A 17,817-nucleotide genomic window follows, 5' to 3' on the forward strand; every position below is an offset into this window, starting at 1 on the left:
AGTTAGAATTGAAGGAAGTACAGGAAGATGGTTTAATGTTAAATCTGGTGTGAGACAAGGATGTACATTTTCCCCTCTGTTATTCATTATCTATATGGATCACATTATGAAGGAAAGTGGTATTAAGCATGATATCAGAATTGAAGGTGTTAATGTGAGCTCTTTGCTTTATGCGAACGATGTTATACTTCTAAATAAACCCGCTTCAAGTCTGCAAGATTCCCTGACTAAATTGAATAACTGTTGTAATAGATATGATATGAAGGTCAGCAATAAAAAGACAAAGACAATGAAAATAGGTAGAATCATTGAAAATGTCAACTGTGTTTTGAATGGGGAACCTGTGGAACAAGTAAAACATTTCAGCTACTTAGGCACGATTTTTAGTGAAGATGGTAAATTAAATATGGAAATAGACAACAGAATCAACAAAGCTGGTATTGTAGGAAGTCAATTGAATAAATTCATATGGAATAATAGAGAAATTAGTCGGAACACTAAATTATATACAAGATGATTAGATAATTATACAAGATAAGTATACAAGACAGTGTTCAAACCAGTTTTAACTTATGGATCTGAGAGCTGGGTCAGAAGTAAAACACTTGACCAAAGACTAGAGACTGCAGATATGAGAGTCCTGAGAAATATTAGCGGCATGAACAGATGGCATCAATGGCAATATCATATTAAAAACGAGGATATTAGGAAAGAACTTGACATTGTCAGCATCCAGGAATGCATTAGCAGAGCTAATCTCAGGTGGTATGGTCACTTGAACCAAATGGGCGAGGAAAGATTAGCAAAACAAGTGTTCTCTGTCAGGTTGGCAGCAAAATGACCCAGAGGAAGACCAAGATATAGGTGGATTGATATGGTACAAAGTGCCTTAGACGATAGAAATATAAGATCTGGTAATGATGTTGGAGTCTTGACAAGTAACAGACTGATTTGGAGGAAAATTGTAGATAGGAAGTTAGTAATGATGTAAATTTTTCATGAAGTACTGTTATATCCTGTACACCCCTTGAGGGTACATGTCAGCAATTTGATGATGATGAACTGAATTGTCAACACCCGACATCCTAAACAAATACTAAAATATAAGCCAATTGGAAAGAGAAGGCAGGGTAGACTTCAAAAAAGGATGTTGGATGGATAATGAAACCGGAACAGACCAATATGGTCTACCCGTAATTGGTGTTATGATGATGGTGATGTAATCAGATTACTAAGGCAAGACCTACATTTCACAAAATCATGTCTCTTATAGAGTATCATATTCTATCCACCCAGTCTTGAATTCTGCCTTTCTCCAATACCTTTACACCAATGATGATTGGCCTGTAATTTGATACTTCTGTCGTGTAGCCTCCTTTATGCAGTGGACTCTTTTGCCCTCTTTCACTCCATTGGCACCATTCCAGTGCTGAGACTGTAATTAAACAGGTTGATCAGAAGAATTGATAATTCCCTTGCACATTTTTGTAATACACGGGCCAATATTCCATTGTTGTGTTTGTATTCAGGCTCTGCAGTATTTTAAGCACCTCCATTTCTTCAACCTCTATTCTCCTATCAGTCAATGTCACTACATACATCCCTGCAAAATGCTCACTCAGTAATTCAACTATTTGGTTTGGTTCTGTTACTTCTCTACTTTAAGCACTTTTTAAAGTCATTCTTCCATAGTCATTCCTCCTTTTACTTGTCACATAGTGAAAGAACACTTTAGGGTTTCTTTTGGCCTCATCAGCTAGCTTTCATAAATAGCCTTAGCCTTCATTACCATACTACTGGTCACCTTTCTTGCCTGTGCCTTATACTGCTCTTGTGTATTATTGTCACCTTTTATTTATAATCCCTAGTGTATAATCCATATATAATCCATAGTGTATTTTCCTAGTACAATTCCACTTGTTTGATCCTTTTTGGCAATATGAACATATAAATTATATAAACATATTGCATGTATAATATAAATATGTTTGTTTCTTAAGCTATTTGAGGAATTAGGGTTGAGAGAGAGAGAAAGAAAATGAGTGATATCTCTTTAAAAAGAAAAAATAATTAATGTGAAAAAATGAGAAAATATAGAGGAAGTGGAAAGTTGGCTGTAGTTTAAATGCAGCTGGCTGGCATGATTGTTTTAATTGTTGAGAACATAAATTCTGCTCTGATATTTGAGCAGCATTGCCATAACAGTATCACTAATTATGTGATACTGTAAAATGATGTCAGTAAAGTAACTAATAAATTGCATCCAACTTTCTTCTCACTTTTTTTAAGATGTCTTTTTATGAGATAATATTGTTACTTCAATATGTGTTTAGTGGTTAGTTACTGTTCATGAACAATTCACTTTCTGAAAATGTGGACATTTTCTTCATCATTCATCTCCTGTATTGCCATTGTTTAGAGCAGTCCCATCGTGTATATCTTTTTAATAATTACAACTTTATATCCAAATTCAGTGTTTATAAATTACTTCTTTGTTTCAAATCCTTAATCCATATACATTATTAAATTATGAACGAAAAAAATGTTTTGTATTACCATAAAGAAAGTTGAATTATTTTTATATTCATGTTTAAAGCATTTGGTTTCAACCTTTATATCACTCATCATCGGGAATACACACACAGACTGGAAAGTTATAACAGAATACACATATAACTGCTCTGTTCAATCCTTCACCCAAGCCTGACCTCTGGTGAGGGAAAGAAAATGAGGAAGAGCAAAAATTAAATAATGAAAGTAATAATTAAAACACTGATATTTCTACTAGGTCGTTTAATTCTTTACAATCTGGTTATTTTTAGATTCTGTTTGTCCATCAACCATTGGTTTTTCTTATTTGAAAGTTTTGGAGTTCTGTTAACCTGTTCTTCTGTTCTATATTCTTATACGCTATGTGGATTGCTGATGGGCCTTCCAGAGGTTGGAATTGTTAAACTATCATCTTTGTTGAGTTTCAGTTGATGGATGAGCATATCACAGGCTTCTTTGAATTTTCTTTTTTACAAGTTTTGGTATTATAAAGACTGGGTATGCCTTTCCAGTTAGTTCTTTGGCATGCTTGACGTGCATGATCAGAAAGGCCTGATTTTCCATAATTAAGGAATTTAATGTGTCATTTATATTTTTCTTTTCTTATGGGACTGTACAACCTGTTTCCTCATACATAGTAAATTACAGGTTTTTTTATCCCACACTTGAGAAGTACAGGAGACTGCTCTTACCTTGAGAGCTACAGGAGACTGCTCTTACCTTGAGAACTACAGGAGACTGCTCTATGTGTGAGGTAAGTGCACCGGATTTGTATACCCCTGGGTGGGCAAGGAGGAAGGGATCTTTATAGGAGCTGAGCAGGCCTGTTAACACATTCGCTGCCAACTACGAGTATACTCGTAGTGGGTAAACCTGCTTCACAAGCCAGCTACGAGTATACTCGTATGACGCTTACCACCGGGAACGAGATTATTGTAGTGACCTTGAAGAAGTGAAAATGCTTGGCTTGTGGGGCTAGCATCAAAACTATGTATTCTCATAGACCGTATATGCTCTGTACAAGCCAACTACGAGTATACTCGTAGGACGTTTACCTCCGGTAACGAGATTATCGTACTGACCTTGAAGAAGTAAAACTGCTCGGCGTAGGGGAACAGACCATGCCAAAGTAGCGTGGCAGCGAACGTGTTAATATTGTGATATCGGGAGTGGTTTGAATTTTGCCTTAAGGATTTTTAGTGTTCTATTTTCTCAGATATTCCATAAAGAATGACTATTGCCTTATTGTAATCTTTTTTTTTATTGGTGGTTGGCTGCTACTCACATCGGTAGTTTGTAGTTGATTGCTCATCGGGACATTGCCTTTAGGTTGTCTGTTAATTTCCTATTGTTATTGTTTTAGTCTTAGAACTTAGCTATAAGTTTTTCTTTGCTTTTATACCAAACGTGTTTTGCACAGTTGTCAGTGATCCTTTCGAGAACATCTTAAATATTGTGATTTACATTCCTAGATCTGATTTTAGCTGTAAAATGTTGTTTTGGTCTAGTGCCAGATATCTGCATTTCTTCAGGATTTGTTCTCTCAACAGAGCCCTTCTTTACATGGGTATAAAGGTAGAGTACTGTGGCTGAAGTAAAGGTTGATGGACAATAAACAGAACTGAAAAATAATAGAACTAAGTAGTAGCAACTGACATAGTTCCCCTTATTTAAATTTTTAATTATGACTTTTGTTTTTTTGAATTTTTGCTCTTTCTCTTTTCTTTCCTTCACCAGAGGTCAGGCTTGAATCAAGGGTTGACCAGAGCAGTTATTTTGCAACTTACTAAAGTGTATTGTGATACAGCTTGTGTCCCAGTGTTCATGTATGTGTGCGTATGCATATCTGTTTGTATTTCTGATTGGGACCCTGATATAATGGTTGAAATGTCATGTTATTTTATCTTAGTAAAGTAAAGTAATTGCTCTGACATGGGAGTTTGTCTCCTTAATTCTACACAGTGAATGTTGATTTCTGTTTAACGTTGATTTTATGTCTGGTTGTGTTTTCCTTATTTTTTTTTCTTCCTTAAGTTGTTCGACTAGATGGCAGTGTGCCAGTAAAATATGGCTTAAGGCTTAATCATGATGACAAATATTTGACACTTAAGCAACAACTAGGAACATTATGTCAGCTCCTTCCACAACAGTTATTAATAGCTGAAGTAGCAGGGGCAATTTTTAAGGTAAGTATATGAAGTTTTTCATCTGCATGATTAAAATCTTCATAAAGTGATCAGCAAAATAATTAATATTTCATCATTTTTATACTTCATTATGTCTGTTTTATGGGCATTAGTCAGAATATTTCAGACATTAAGAATCATTTGAAAGATTTTTTTTATAATATTAAGACTTTTTTCCCATTAAAATGAAAATAGACATTTTTCTCTTCATGGTATTAACAATTTTTATGTTAAGTCCTAAGGGCCTGCATAGCTCAGTGGAAGTAGTGCTTTTATCCTCTGCACCAGGCTGCCTGAAGATGACTTAAGTTCAAGTCCAGTCACCAACTGGTGGAACTTTTTCTAAACCTTTCTTCAGCCATTTCCCAAGTTAGTCTATCTTATTTGGATGGGCAAGCAGGTTTTTTGTCCTGAAAACTCAAAGAAATTAACCATAGAACCCACATCATTTCAGACAATAACATATCCCGTTAGGATTGGCTACCAAGAGATGGCAGCACTTATTTGCCCATCTCATCAATGGCCGCATATAATTTGTGATAGTCTTGGGCCAGCTATCGCTGATTGCTTGCTGGTGGAGATTTAACTGTCCACTCAGCCTCCAAAAGCTAGATGATATGGTTAAAAGGACTCGCATCCTCCCTATAAGGGGAGCTGATTTCTTAAGCCCTATACACTGAATTAATTCTAACAAGGTTGAGTGTTAGGAAGAACTGAATGCTGGAATCAAAAGTAGAACCAAACTCATCTTAACATCAAAAAACATAATCCTCATAAATTAAAGGAAGAATTATTAGATCAAAGATGGAATGAAGCTTCATTCAGAATGTTTATCATGATGCCCACATCTCATGTAGCTCACTTGCTTATCACATTGTTTAGTTCACGTTATGATCTCTCTCTGTGTGTGCCTTTCTTAGTACCATTACTTTAGTTATCACCTGGAAAAATATATGTTAAATCTAATTTACAGTTTTAACAATCTCGTTTTTCCAGGTTTTCAAAAAAAGAAAAGAAAGAAAGAAAGATACAGACCTTTATATACTTGCTAATATTTCTTAACATTTATTAGAATTGCTAATAGTGAGTTACAGAAATTATTCTCACTAGCATGAAGGCTTTTATTCCCCATTTATGAGTAAGAAATTTAGCAATAGCTGTTGTTTAGTTTCCACCCACTTCCAAATGTTTTCTTTTAAAAAAAAAATTTTTTTTTAAGTAACTTTTGATAAATACAGCTTCATGCTCCAAAATGTAAGACTGCCTTTAACAATTCCAAATCTTACTCTGAAAGTGTCAAAGCAGAAAACTTCCCTCATGCCCAAATAGCATTCATTTCTTTTGATCCCTAGTACCACTTTCATCTAAACATGTTGCCACTGTTACTAGACCTACAGATAAAAACAGACCTCCTTGCATCATTCTTCTCCTCTGACTTATGCAAAGATGACAAAAACAAAGTGTCATCTACTATGTTAGAAACATGGTATCATATTCCTCTTGTGGTCTTTCAGCAAAAATACATCAGAAGAATCTTTGTCTTCTAATCCTGATTGTTTTTGCTCCTTTTTTTTTTTTTTTGGTACTTATCCAAAGACATGGAAGATCCTAAATGTTCAACAAAAGAACAAAAAAATCTGCCATCAAACTATTGGCCAGTCACTCTAATTCTGCCTTCTCCAGAATAATGGAGAAAGTTATCGACAGTCAACTCCACTAGCTAGAGGTCCACCAGTAAAACAATGACTATCTGTATGGGTTCCATGACTCCAGATCTACAGCAGATCTGTTAACCTACATCACCAAACACTGAAACACATGCTTTGGAAACCTTTGCTCTTGAGATTTCCAGATTTTGATTGTGACTGCATTAAGTCCTGCTTATGAAATTGTCATCTTTCATCTCTAATTGGGTAGCCAGATTTCTCTCTGGTTAATCATTGCATGTCTTGGTGGTGGTTTCATAATTCAGAGAGTCTGGTCAGAAGGTTGAATTCCAGATGATTAAATTAGAGCTCTCATAGGTTATCTGTAAAAAAAAAAAAAAAAAAAAAAAAAAGGGGGGGGGGAATAAAGCTGAATGTGAGAATTACAGTGGAATTTCTCTACTAAAATGTTTCCATGAAGATTTATGCAACCATATTTGAAAAGAGGTGATAAAAACTGTGGAAGAGAAACTTACAGATTAACAACTGGTTCAGGCCAAATAGAGATCGTTAAGATCAGATTCTCACTTGATGAAAAATAGTTGAGAAATCATGGAAGGGTCTGCACTTAAGTTTTGTAGATTGAGAAAAGGTATATGATAAGATGCCCAGAGGAAATCTTTCCAAAACACTACAGTTATGTAAGGTAAATGGAACATGATACAGAGCAAGATATAATCTATTTTTAAGTTGTAAGTTAGCAGTTAGAATTGAAGGAAATACAAGAAGATGGTTTGATATAAAATCAGATGTACGACAAGGATACACATTATCTTCACTCTTATTCATCATCGATATGGATCACATCATTGTAGAAAGTGGCATTAAACTTGATATTAAAACTAGTGATAATAAACATCGCTGTTTGCTTTATGCAGATAATTTGTACTCCTAAACATAGAGTGCAAGTCTCCAGGGTTCTCTATCTAAATTATATAACAGCTGAGCTGTAACACATTTGGCATGAAAATCCACAATAAAAAGACTAAAACTTTGAAAATCGACAGGAACATTAAAAAACTTTAGCAGGATCAGTGGTGAACCTATAGAACAATAAGATATTTCAACTATTTTGGATAGTTTTTAGTGAAGATGGCAAATTTATTTGAAAATAGACAACAGAATAAGCAAACTTGTATGGTCATATGGAATAAAAGAAAAATTAGCCAAAACCCTAAACTAGCAGTATAAAAGACGGTGTTCAAACCAGAACACTGGCTTATACTGGTAGAGACCACAGATATGAGAGTTCTGAGAATAATTAGGGGCTGAAAGTGAACAGATAGCATCAACGGCAGAATTGTATTAAAAACAAAGATATTAGAAGGGAACTTGACATGGTTAATATTCAAGAATGTGTGAGCAGAGCTAATCTAAGTTGGTTTGGCCACTTAAATAGAATGGATGAGGAAACTTTAGCAAAACAGGTATCTGGTGTGAAAGAGGTAGGAAAGAGACCCAGAGAAAAACTAAGGTCTAGGTAGGCTGATTCAGTGAGAAGTGCCTTCGAAGAACAAAATGTTAGATATGAAAATGTTGGAATGCTGATAAGTAATAGCCTGATTTGGGGGAAAATTGCTGGTAATAGATTATTAATAGTGTAAATTTAATCCTGTAGTACTCCCCTTGAGGGTACATATCAGGAAATTGATGATGCAATGCACAAACATCCCATGCTTTAAGACTTTCTACTTTAAAACTGCTTTGCATACCATTCTACAATGGGACAAGCATAACTTAGTCACTTTTGGTGTTGCTGACAAGTCTCGTTTTCCTTTCCTCAAAAAGGACCTTCACCTTTCCATATTTCAGTAATACACAAATCACGAAGTGTCATCATAACTCTCTTACTGGACTGACATTTATGCCTGGCCTTTTCTGGCATAAACACATAAATCACATCAAAGCTTCCTCATAAAAAAAATTGACTCGCTTTTCCACTAAAGATGTTACTTTTCATCCATCAAATTATTACCACTTGAATCTCTTTTCATTCATTGCTGGATACAGGCCTCTTCTGTAAATTTCCAGTTATCTTCGTTCTTAGCTATGCTCACCATTTTATCTTAAATCTTTGTAGATCATCCATTCATCTTATTGTTTGTTGACCTTTTCTTTCTTTCTTTCTGTTGTGCCCATTCAGTGCTTGATTTTGTCTTTCATCTGTGAATCTGCTGATGTAGCTGGCCAATCTCCATTTATATGTTTTATAGTACTTCACAGTAATCTTTGCTCTGGTCATCTTTCTAATTCTGTGATTTTTATCTTGTGGTACATTCTTCTCTCCAGGGCTCTTTTGGGTCGCTCACAACCAATCTTTCTGTTGTTGTTTTTTTTGTGTGTGTGTCATTGCCATAATACATATTACTTCTATAAGTAGCCACTGGAATAATGCACATATCAGATAGTTTTATTTTTAAACACATAGCCTTTATATAGTCGGAACACTATTTCCTAGTGTGATTCTTCTGTTTGGCTGTCCACTTGGTCAGCTAAGCCAATATTACTTGCAGTGATGCATCAAAAAACTCCCTAAAAATCACACTGCAGTCTACAGTGAATGGTTTGGCTGATAGATGATCCCTCATAGTTCAATTTCCTGCTTTCATTGGGCCTGTTAAAACCTGAGCAGCAGTAGCTGCATAACAGGCCCAATAAATTTTAAATGCAAATTCACTTGGCTCTTTTTTTCTTGCTCTTTTATTCTGTCTGAAATAATTTTCCACATGAATTGTTTCTCAAAACTACAAACATCCAACTTTTCAAGCAAAATGTCACTTTTGCTTGAAAAGTGACAATTTTGTCAATTTTCCTCATCCTTACACCTTAACACAACACTAATGTGTTATTGGTTCTGCCAGATCTAATGTGGAATTAATATATAAAAAATAAGTGTGGAGGGGTGCTTAGGGGTCAAAGCTGTATAACTGAGAGGAGACCTCCACATTGCCTTTAAAGGAATGCAGAGAACCAACCAGGCTTATGACCTAATGTCCAATCCTCACCATCTCGTTGTGCACCCTGTTAGGTATCTACATGGATACCGAATGAATTAGGATGGGCTGGCAATTTGGGATTTAGTTGACCAAATTGTATTCTTATTGGCTTAAACCACAAATAAAATTATGGTACAATCTATTGATATTAAATCTGTTGTCAGACAGGGGTGCACATTATCTCCTCTGTTATTCATTATCTATATGGATCACATTCATGAAAAAAAAGCAGTATTAAACCAGATATCAAAATTGGAGATGTTAATCTCAGCTCTTTACTTTATGCAGATGACATTCAACTTTTAAATAAATTTGGTATGAAAATCAGCAATAACATGACGATGAAAATAGGCAGAAACATTGAAAATATCAACTACATCATGAATGAAGAACCTATAGAACAAGTAAAACATTTCAGTTACCTAGGCACAGTTTTAATGAAGATGGTGAATTAAATACAGATTAGCAAAATAAGTGTTCTCTGCCAGGTCAGCAGAAAAAGACCCAGAGGAAAACCATGATATACAAGGGTAGTCTGAAAAGTTCTCAGCCTCAACCATAGATGCACCACTATTGGCAAGATTTTTTTTTTTTTTTTCCTAATTTGGTATCTCTGTCTTAAACATCTGTGTGAAATATTGCAAGTCATTCTATCAAGTAGTTTCTTTTATACAGCTGTCTGAAGCAAAGGTGTTGTCTGTATATCTTGAAATGGATAAAATTGAGTCTCATGCGGTTATAAAATTCTTTGTAAAAGGAGGTTTAACGCCAAAAGAAATTCATTCGCAGTTCATAAAAGTTTATGGGCACTCTCCTCCTTCATTTTCGACAATTAAAAAATGGGCTGCTGAGTTTAAACGTCTCCCTACCAGCCTTAAAGATGATCCACGTGAAGGACGTCCAAAAAGTGTAACAACACCAGAAATCATTGATCAAGTGCATGATATGGTATTGGATGACCAGCAAGTCAAAGTGCATGAAATTGCTGAGACTATAAGCATTTCAAAAGAACATGTAGGATATTTTTACATAAAGAATTGCAAATGAAAAAGCTTTGCGAAAGATGGGTGCCGCACTTGCTCACAGCAGATCAAAAACGCACTTGCATGAAAATCTCTGAATAGTGCTTGGATCGTTATTACTATGAATGAGACTTGAATTCACCATTACACACCAAAATCTAAACAGTGGGCAGAAGCCGGTTATTCAGCGCCAAAGAAGACAAAGTCAGTTCCATCAGCAGGAAAGGTCATGGCATCGCTGTTTTGGGATACTAAAGGCATTTTGTTTATTAATTATCTTGAAAAGGGTAAAACAATAACTGGAGAATATTATTCCGATCTTTTAAACCAGACTAGATGAAAAAATTCGTATGAAAAGACCCAGTTTCTAGAAGAAAAAAATCATCTTTCATCAGGACAATGCACCTGCCCACAAAGGTGTTTTGGCAATGGGAAAATTAAGGGATCTGCACTATGAATTGTTGGAACATCCACCCTATTCCCCAGATTTGACTCCCTCTGATTTCTCTCTCTTCCCAAAACTAAAACTCTTCCTCACTGGTCAGCATGTTTCTTCGAATCAGGAGGTGATTGCAGCTGTAGATGGGTATTTTGCAGATCTTACTGAGAACCACTACAGGGATGGAGTAATGGTGCTGGAGCATCGCTGGAATAAATGTATTGGTCTTAAGAGAGATTATGATGAAAAATAAAAATAATTTTGAAATTATAAATTCGTTTTTTCATTGTTTGGCTGAGAACTTTTCAAAACACCCTCGTATGTGGATCGATACAGTAAAAAGTGCCTTAGAAGACAGAAATATAAGATCTGATAATGTTGTAGTCTTGTCAGATAACAGGTTGATTTGCAGTTAGTGTTGATAAGAAGTTATTAATGATGTAAGTTTTTCATGCAGTACTATCATAATATCATGTACACCCTTTGAGAGTACATGTCAGGAATTTGATGATGATGATGAAAAATAACGATTAAAAAAAAATTCACCAGAGTTCAAATGAGTGCATTTTGAGCACTAATTATTTTATGATTCACTGTGCACAACAATCCAACATGCAATGAATATTAAAAATTGTAGCTGAAACAAAACCAGAACTAAACTTCTGGTAATAACCATTTTTTGTGTCTGCAGTTATAGACTGCTTGGTGATTAGAAGGCGTAATCTTAAAATATGTTTACTAATTTTAAATATAACTGTGTGTTAATGATGAGGCAAAAAAAAAAAAAAAAAAAAAAAAATCCAGATTTAAATTGCTTCTATGAAGAATAATGGTGAATTTGGAACGTGAGTAGCCATAAACCCACATTCACACACACACAGTTAACATTGAGGGGATGGGGAGTGTATCCTGCTCATCCTACGCCCATGCCATGTTCTTCAAGTTGCATGTTATTCTGTTGTGTTTGTCTGAAGTAGACCAATTGGCTAGTTACATTATACACTTTTATGGTAAAGGATAAATGAGTGTCTCAGGAACAGTACTAAGGTTTTTCAGAAATGTGCAATTTGAAAAGTGGAATGCAAGATGCCCTGAATCACTAATCTTAAATCCCTAGATCTCTGGTATGTTATGGGAATAGAATTGGTTTGGTCAGTAGAAAGGAATTATAATGAAGAGAAAGAGAGAGATGCAGTAAGCTGCACCTCTCTCTCTTTTTAGGGAAATTCGTCATCAAATTCCTGCCATGTACCCTCAAGGGGTGTACAGGCTATGATAGTACTACATGAAAAATTTAGATCATTACTAACTTCCTATCTACAATTTTCCTCCAAATCAGTCTGTTACTTGTCAAGATTCCAATATTATCAGATCTTATATTTCTATCGTGTAAGGCACTTTTTACCGTATCAATCTACCTATATCTTGGTTTACCTCTGGGTCGTTTTGCTGCCAACCTGGCAGAGAACACTTGTTTTGCTAATCTTTCCTCGCTCATTCTGTTTAAGTGACCATACCACCTGAGATTAGCTCTGCTGACGCATTCCTGGATGCTGACAATGTCAAGTTCTTTCCTAATATCCTCATTTTTAATAGGATATTGCCATTGATGCCTTGTGTTCGTGCCCCTAATCTTTCTCAGGACTCTCGTATCTGCAGTCTCTAATATTTGATCAAGTGTTTTACTTCTGACTCAGATCCATATATTAAAACTGGTTTGAACACTTGGTCTTGTATACAGCTGATTTAGTGTTCCAACTAATTTCTCTCTTATTCCATATGAATTTATTCAATTGACTTCCTACCATACCAGCTTTGTTGATTCTGTTGTCTATTTCCATATTTAATCTACCATCTTCACTAAAAATCGTGCCTAAGTAGCTGAAATGTTTTACTTGTTCTATAGGTTCTCCATTCAGAATGCAGTTGATATTTTCAATGTTTCTGCCTATTGTCTTTGTCTTTTCAATGCTGACCTTCATACGATATCTATTACAACAGTTATTCAATTTAGTCAGGGAATCTTGCAGACTTGTAGCAGATTTATTTAGAAGTATAACATCATCCGCATAAAGAAAAGAGCTGACATTAACATCTCCAATTTTGATTTTAATACCACCTTCATGATGTGATCCATATAGATAATGAATAACAGAGGGAATAATGTACATCCTTGTCTGACACCAGATTTAACATTAAACCATCTTCCTCTACTTCCTTCAATTCTAACTGCTGACTTACAACTCAAATAAAGACTAAGTATTGCTCGATATAATGCCCCATTGACACCATATAACTGCAGCGTATTGAATAGCTTCTCTCTTGGCACCTTGTCATATGCCTTTACCAGATCTACAAGACTTAAATACAGATCTTTGTTATATTCCCATGATTTCTCAACAATTTGTTGTAAAATGAAGATCTGATCCTGACAGCCTGTGTTTGGCCTGAATCCAGCTTGTTCTTCACCAAGCTTTTCCTCCACAATTCTTCTCAACCGTTTACAAGTATACTTGCATAAATCTTACCAGGAACACTCAGTAGGGAAATATTTCTATAATTCTCACATTTAGTTTTATTTTCCTTCTTATATATGGGTACTATGAGAGCTCTACTCCAATCGGAAATTCGTCCCTCTGTCCAGGCCTTCTGAACTATGCAGTGCAACCACTGTAAGACTTTTATACCTCCATATTTGAGCATTTCTGGTCGAATATCATCTACTCCTGCTGCCTTTCCACATTTCAAAATTTGATTGCTCTGTATTCCTGATTGTATGCCTGTTAAGTGTTTTTTACCACTATGCTCTCACTGCTTGTTTCATGTAGCAGTTTTTCTAAGTAATTATGCCCTACTTCAAGGATATCTTTTTTTTCTCCAGTTTTCATGTCACTTTTATCATCTCTAATTCCTTTTACAACACTCTTTCCTCCATTTCTGAGCTTCTTCAACAACCTCCAGAATATTTTGCCTCCTTGATATTTATTTTCTGTGTTCTTACCAGTCTTCCCATGACTTTTGATTAGCTTTCTTACATTTGTCTCTGTATTCTCTAAGAGCAGCTGACTTATTTGCCAGGAACTGTTGATATTCTTTCTTCTTTTCCTTCACTGTCTCTTTAACTTCCTGTTTCTACCATGGAGTTCTGATTTTTCTATCCTTGCAGGCAACTTCACCACATTCCTCTCTTGCTGAATCAATCATTTTTTTCTTCAGTACTTGCCACTGAAACTCCAAGGTTTGTTTCCTGTTCCCAAACTCTTTTATTTTTTCTTGAATAATCTTTGTGTATTTTAGTCGACAGTTCAGATCTGAGAGCTGCTCAACTTTTATTCTCTTTAAAACTTTCTTACATATTTTTCTTTTCAAAATGAAATTCAATTTTATCCTGCTCAAGACTAAATAGTGATCACTTCCAATTTCAAATCCTCTGTACACTCTGGTGTCCTGCACCAGGGAGAAAACATCATTATCAACAATAACACAGTCAATGAGAATTTTCTTATTCTTTGCCTCTTCTCTCCATGTGAATTTGTGCACATTTTTTATGTTGGAACATGGTGTTAGTAATAACCAGTCCCTGCCCTGAGCAGAAATCCAAGGTATTTGCTATTATTATTAGATTTGCTCTTTTCTCCAAATTTTCCCAAAATATTTTTGTATGTCTCACAATCATTTCCTACTCTGCTATTTAGATCCCCAACAAGGACCAACTTTTCCTTTTTCATTGTGTCAGTTGCTTTCTTTAAAACCTCAAAACATTTCTCAATTTCTATCTTAGTAGAACCTTCTGTGGGACCATAGGCACAAATAAGTCTCATTGTCCAGTGCTCCCATTCTCATATTTGCCCACATCATTCTACTTGAGACTGCCTGCCATTCAAGATTAGCCTCATATTTAGTGTTGAATAATATGGCTACTCCTTCTTTTCCTTGATTGTCATTGGCTGAATATAACGTTTTGTATTAATTGCTCAGAAAGATCTCACCAGTTTTTGTCTTTTTTGTTTGTCACCCCTATTATGTCGATCTGGTACTTATCTAATTCCTCATACTCCATTTCTTTGCCATTCAGGCTTTTTATGTTGATAGTACCAATCGTTAATCTGGTGATGTTGAGTTGGGGTGTGTTTTCAGATTGTTCCAATAGCTGACTTTTCTCTCTTTTCCCTGGTTCCCTGGCGAAAACAATGGGGGCCTTGTTTAACCATGTGATGCCCCAGCTGGCATGAAATTCTGTCATGTTGTACCATCATTTATGTTTTGGTTTAAGCCATTAAGAATACAAATTGATTAGCTAAATCCCAAATTGCCAGCCCATCCTCATTTGTTCATTATCCAGGTAGATACCTGACAGGGTGCACAACGAGGTGAGGATTGAACATTAGATCAGCAGCCCTGGTCGGTTCTCTGCATTCCTTTAAAGACTATGTGGAGGTCTCCTTTCAGTTATACAGCTTTGACCCTTAAACACCCCTGAGAAGAGAAATTTTAACCATTAAATTTTAAAAAAAGATAGTGTGGTGTAAATGAATTGTACCTATTTATAAATGCATCTTCCTGTATGCATTCTTAACTGAGAATTTTTTTTTTTTTTTAATTCAAGTAAAACAAACTCATCCAGAAAAGACTTTTAAAAATATTAATACCTCAGGCAAGATTTTAACTTGCAGCCTTGCAGTAAACAAGCAGTAGCTTTGATCATCTGAGCTACTAAGCCAATTAAGCCAACTCTTTAAATATTATTATTCATTGAGGAAACAAGTGATTGTGTATTTACTAACTGCATATGTCTCTGTATTGAAGTATATACACTTGTACGTAATCCTTCACAGACAAAACACAATATCAAAAGGCTGCAAAAATAATAATAGATCAGTCAAACTGAGAACAGAAAAAAGCAATAGGTCAGAAGACATAAGGAAATTTGTAAGAATAAACGACAGAAAGTGAATAAGCATATAAATTTCTGTGGTGATTCTATGATAAGGGGAGTTCTTCACGAAAGTGCTACAAAATCTTATTTCCCTGTTGCAAAAATTAATAATATTAGCAATACTGTTAGAATGCAGAAAGGGAAGGTGAAAGAATTGATTTGGCTGGAACCAATTACCTGAGAGGTGACAAGTGTTTTTGGAAGAAGCTAAAAAGAAGAGTGGGAAGGTGGTGATTGTGTTCCAGCTGCCACATTATAATGGAAGCAAACTGAGAAGGAGGTCAGTGATAACTAATGAATCAATATACAGATTGTGCAGAAGCAATGATGTAGAGTTTGATGGACAGAAAGATTTGTACAGTGTTGATGAACTGCACTTAAATGGATTCGGAATTAGGTTATGAGAGAGTGGAAGTGCCAATTGAGGAAAAACTAAAGAAATTAGGACAGATACAGGCATGCGTGCGAAAGCACCCATGTAGTGAATGAGCAAAAAATGCAGAATCTAGTCTCTCAGGCAACAGTATTGAATGGGAAAGTCACTTCAGAGTGTAAAGGTAATTTGGGACCTAAAGGGATGCTAGTTTCTATATACTAATGCTAGAAGTATCAGGAATAAGAGGAAGGAGTTTTGGGTATTTAATGCAACCCTTCCAAAAGTTGTAGACATTAGTGAGGTTTGGCTAACAGCAGATGATGTATTTGAAGGAATAGAATGTGATTGGTTTAGTATTTTCAGGGAGGATAAAGTAGAGACAGGAGGTGGGGGATACTGCTGATGATAGCAGATATATTGCAGCCAGCAAGAGTAGGTATAAGTCATACAGATGGTAGTTCTTTTGAGTCAATCTGATGTGAGATTGATGCCAATAAGACAAAATATAAAATTGGTTGCTGCTATAAGACGGAGTGCCAGAGGTGATGTGGATGACATGCATCAACAGATTAGTACACTGAATGCAAGTCGTATAATTATTATGGGGAATTTCAACTTTGGAGACATAGATTGCAAGGAGGAAAGTCACATGGCAGGTAGGAAATGAAATTTATATGCTTACTGAGAGATAATTGATTGAAGAAGAATGTAACAGAAAGGACTTGAGGGTACGGGAATGTTGTATCTGGTTGTAGGATCAGAAGATCTGTCAATTACTAAGGTTTATACATTGCCTTTAGTTGGGAAAAGTAATCATGTGGCCTTGACTTGGGTGGTAGCAAAACGTGGAAATTCTAGTTAAAAAAGAGTATGTGGAACTACAAGGGGTGATTAGGTGACACTTAGGTGGCAGCTTTAAGCATAACCATAGCGTAAAGATCTATAAGGGAAGTATGTTCACAGTGCATGGGAGATAATCAAGGGATATCTGAAGGAAGCAATATCACATTGTATACCCAAGGTCAGAAGGGTAAATCAGGTAGGAGTTAGATGAATGAGTAGTATCCTTAAGAATGAGCTACAAACAAAGAAAATGTTGTGGACAGTATATAGAGAAGATGATCAGCTAACTCGTGTACAGTACAAGGATCAGGCAAGAAAAGTGATGGCATAGTAAGCATATCAGAATCAGAAATTGAGAAGAAATTAGCCTAGCAAGCAAAAAGAAATCTCAGAGTTATTTCATTATGTGGCAAGTAGGAGGAAGAATGATTATGAAAAGATAAATTTAATGAATGCAAATGGTAGAATGGTAGCAGAGGCACACAAAATTGAGCTACTGAGTTACCATTTTGCAGGTTTATATTATTCAAGTTAAGATATTGTTATGGCAAAGGTGACAGGGACTGATGTTGAGAACAAAGGTTAATGAATTGGAAGTGCTTATGATATTGCAGAATATGAATACAAATACAGCTGTTGGATTGGATGGGATATCAGCTTGCATTTTAAGAAAACTTGCATGGGACTTGTTGATGCCTTTCACCAGGCTGTTTCATTTAAGTCTCAGCTCTGGCAAAGTCCCAAGAGAGGGAAGGAAGGCAAA

At 35.6% G+C, this 17,817-nt stretch overlaps 1 protein-coding gene across 2 annotated transcripts in view; it reads left to right on the forward strand.

Moving 5' to 3' along the window:
- The window catches only part of Usp32 (Ubiquitin specific protease 32), an 808,142-nt gene that overhangs the window by 569,574 nt on the left and 220,751 nt on the right, over positions 1–17,817 (forward strand). For both annotated transcript variants that reach the window (XM_090413901.1, XM_090413902.1), the window contains exon 24: positions 4,585–4,736. In XM_090413901.1, the coding sequence (XP_090270027.1) occupies positions 4,585–4,736 (152 nt within the window). The remainder of the gene's footprint in view (positions 1–4,584; positions 4,737–17,817) is intronic.

The sequence above is a fragment of the Typopeltis vanoorti genome, chromosome 24, assembly GCF_054136105.1.
Source record: "Typopeltis vanoorti isolate ZY-2024b chromosome 24, IOZ_Tvanoo_1.0, whole genome shotgun sequence".
Lineage (NCBI taxonomy): Eukaryota > Metazoa > Arthropoda > Arachnida > Uropygi > Thelyphonidae > Typopeltis > Typopeltis vanoorti.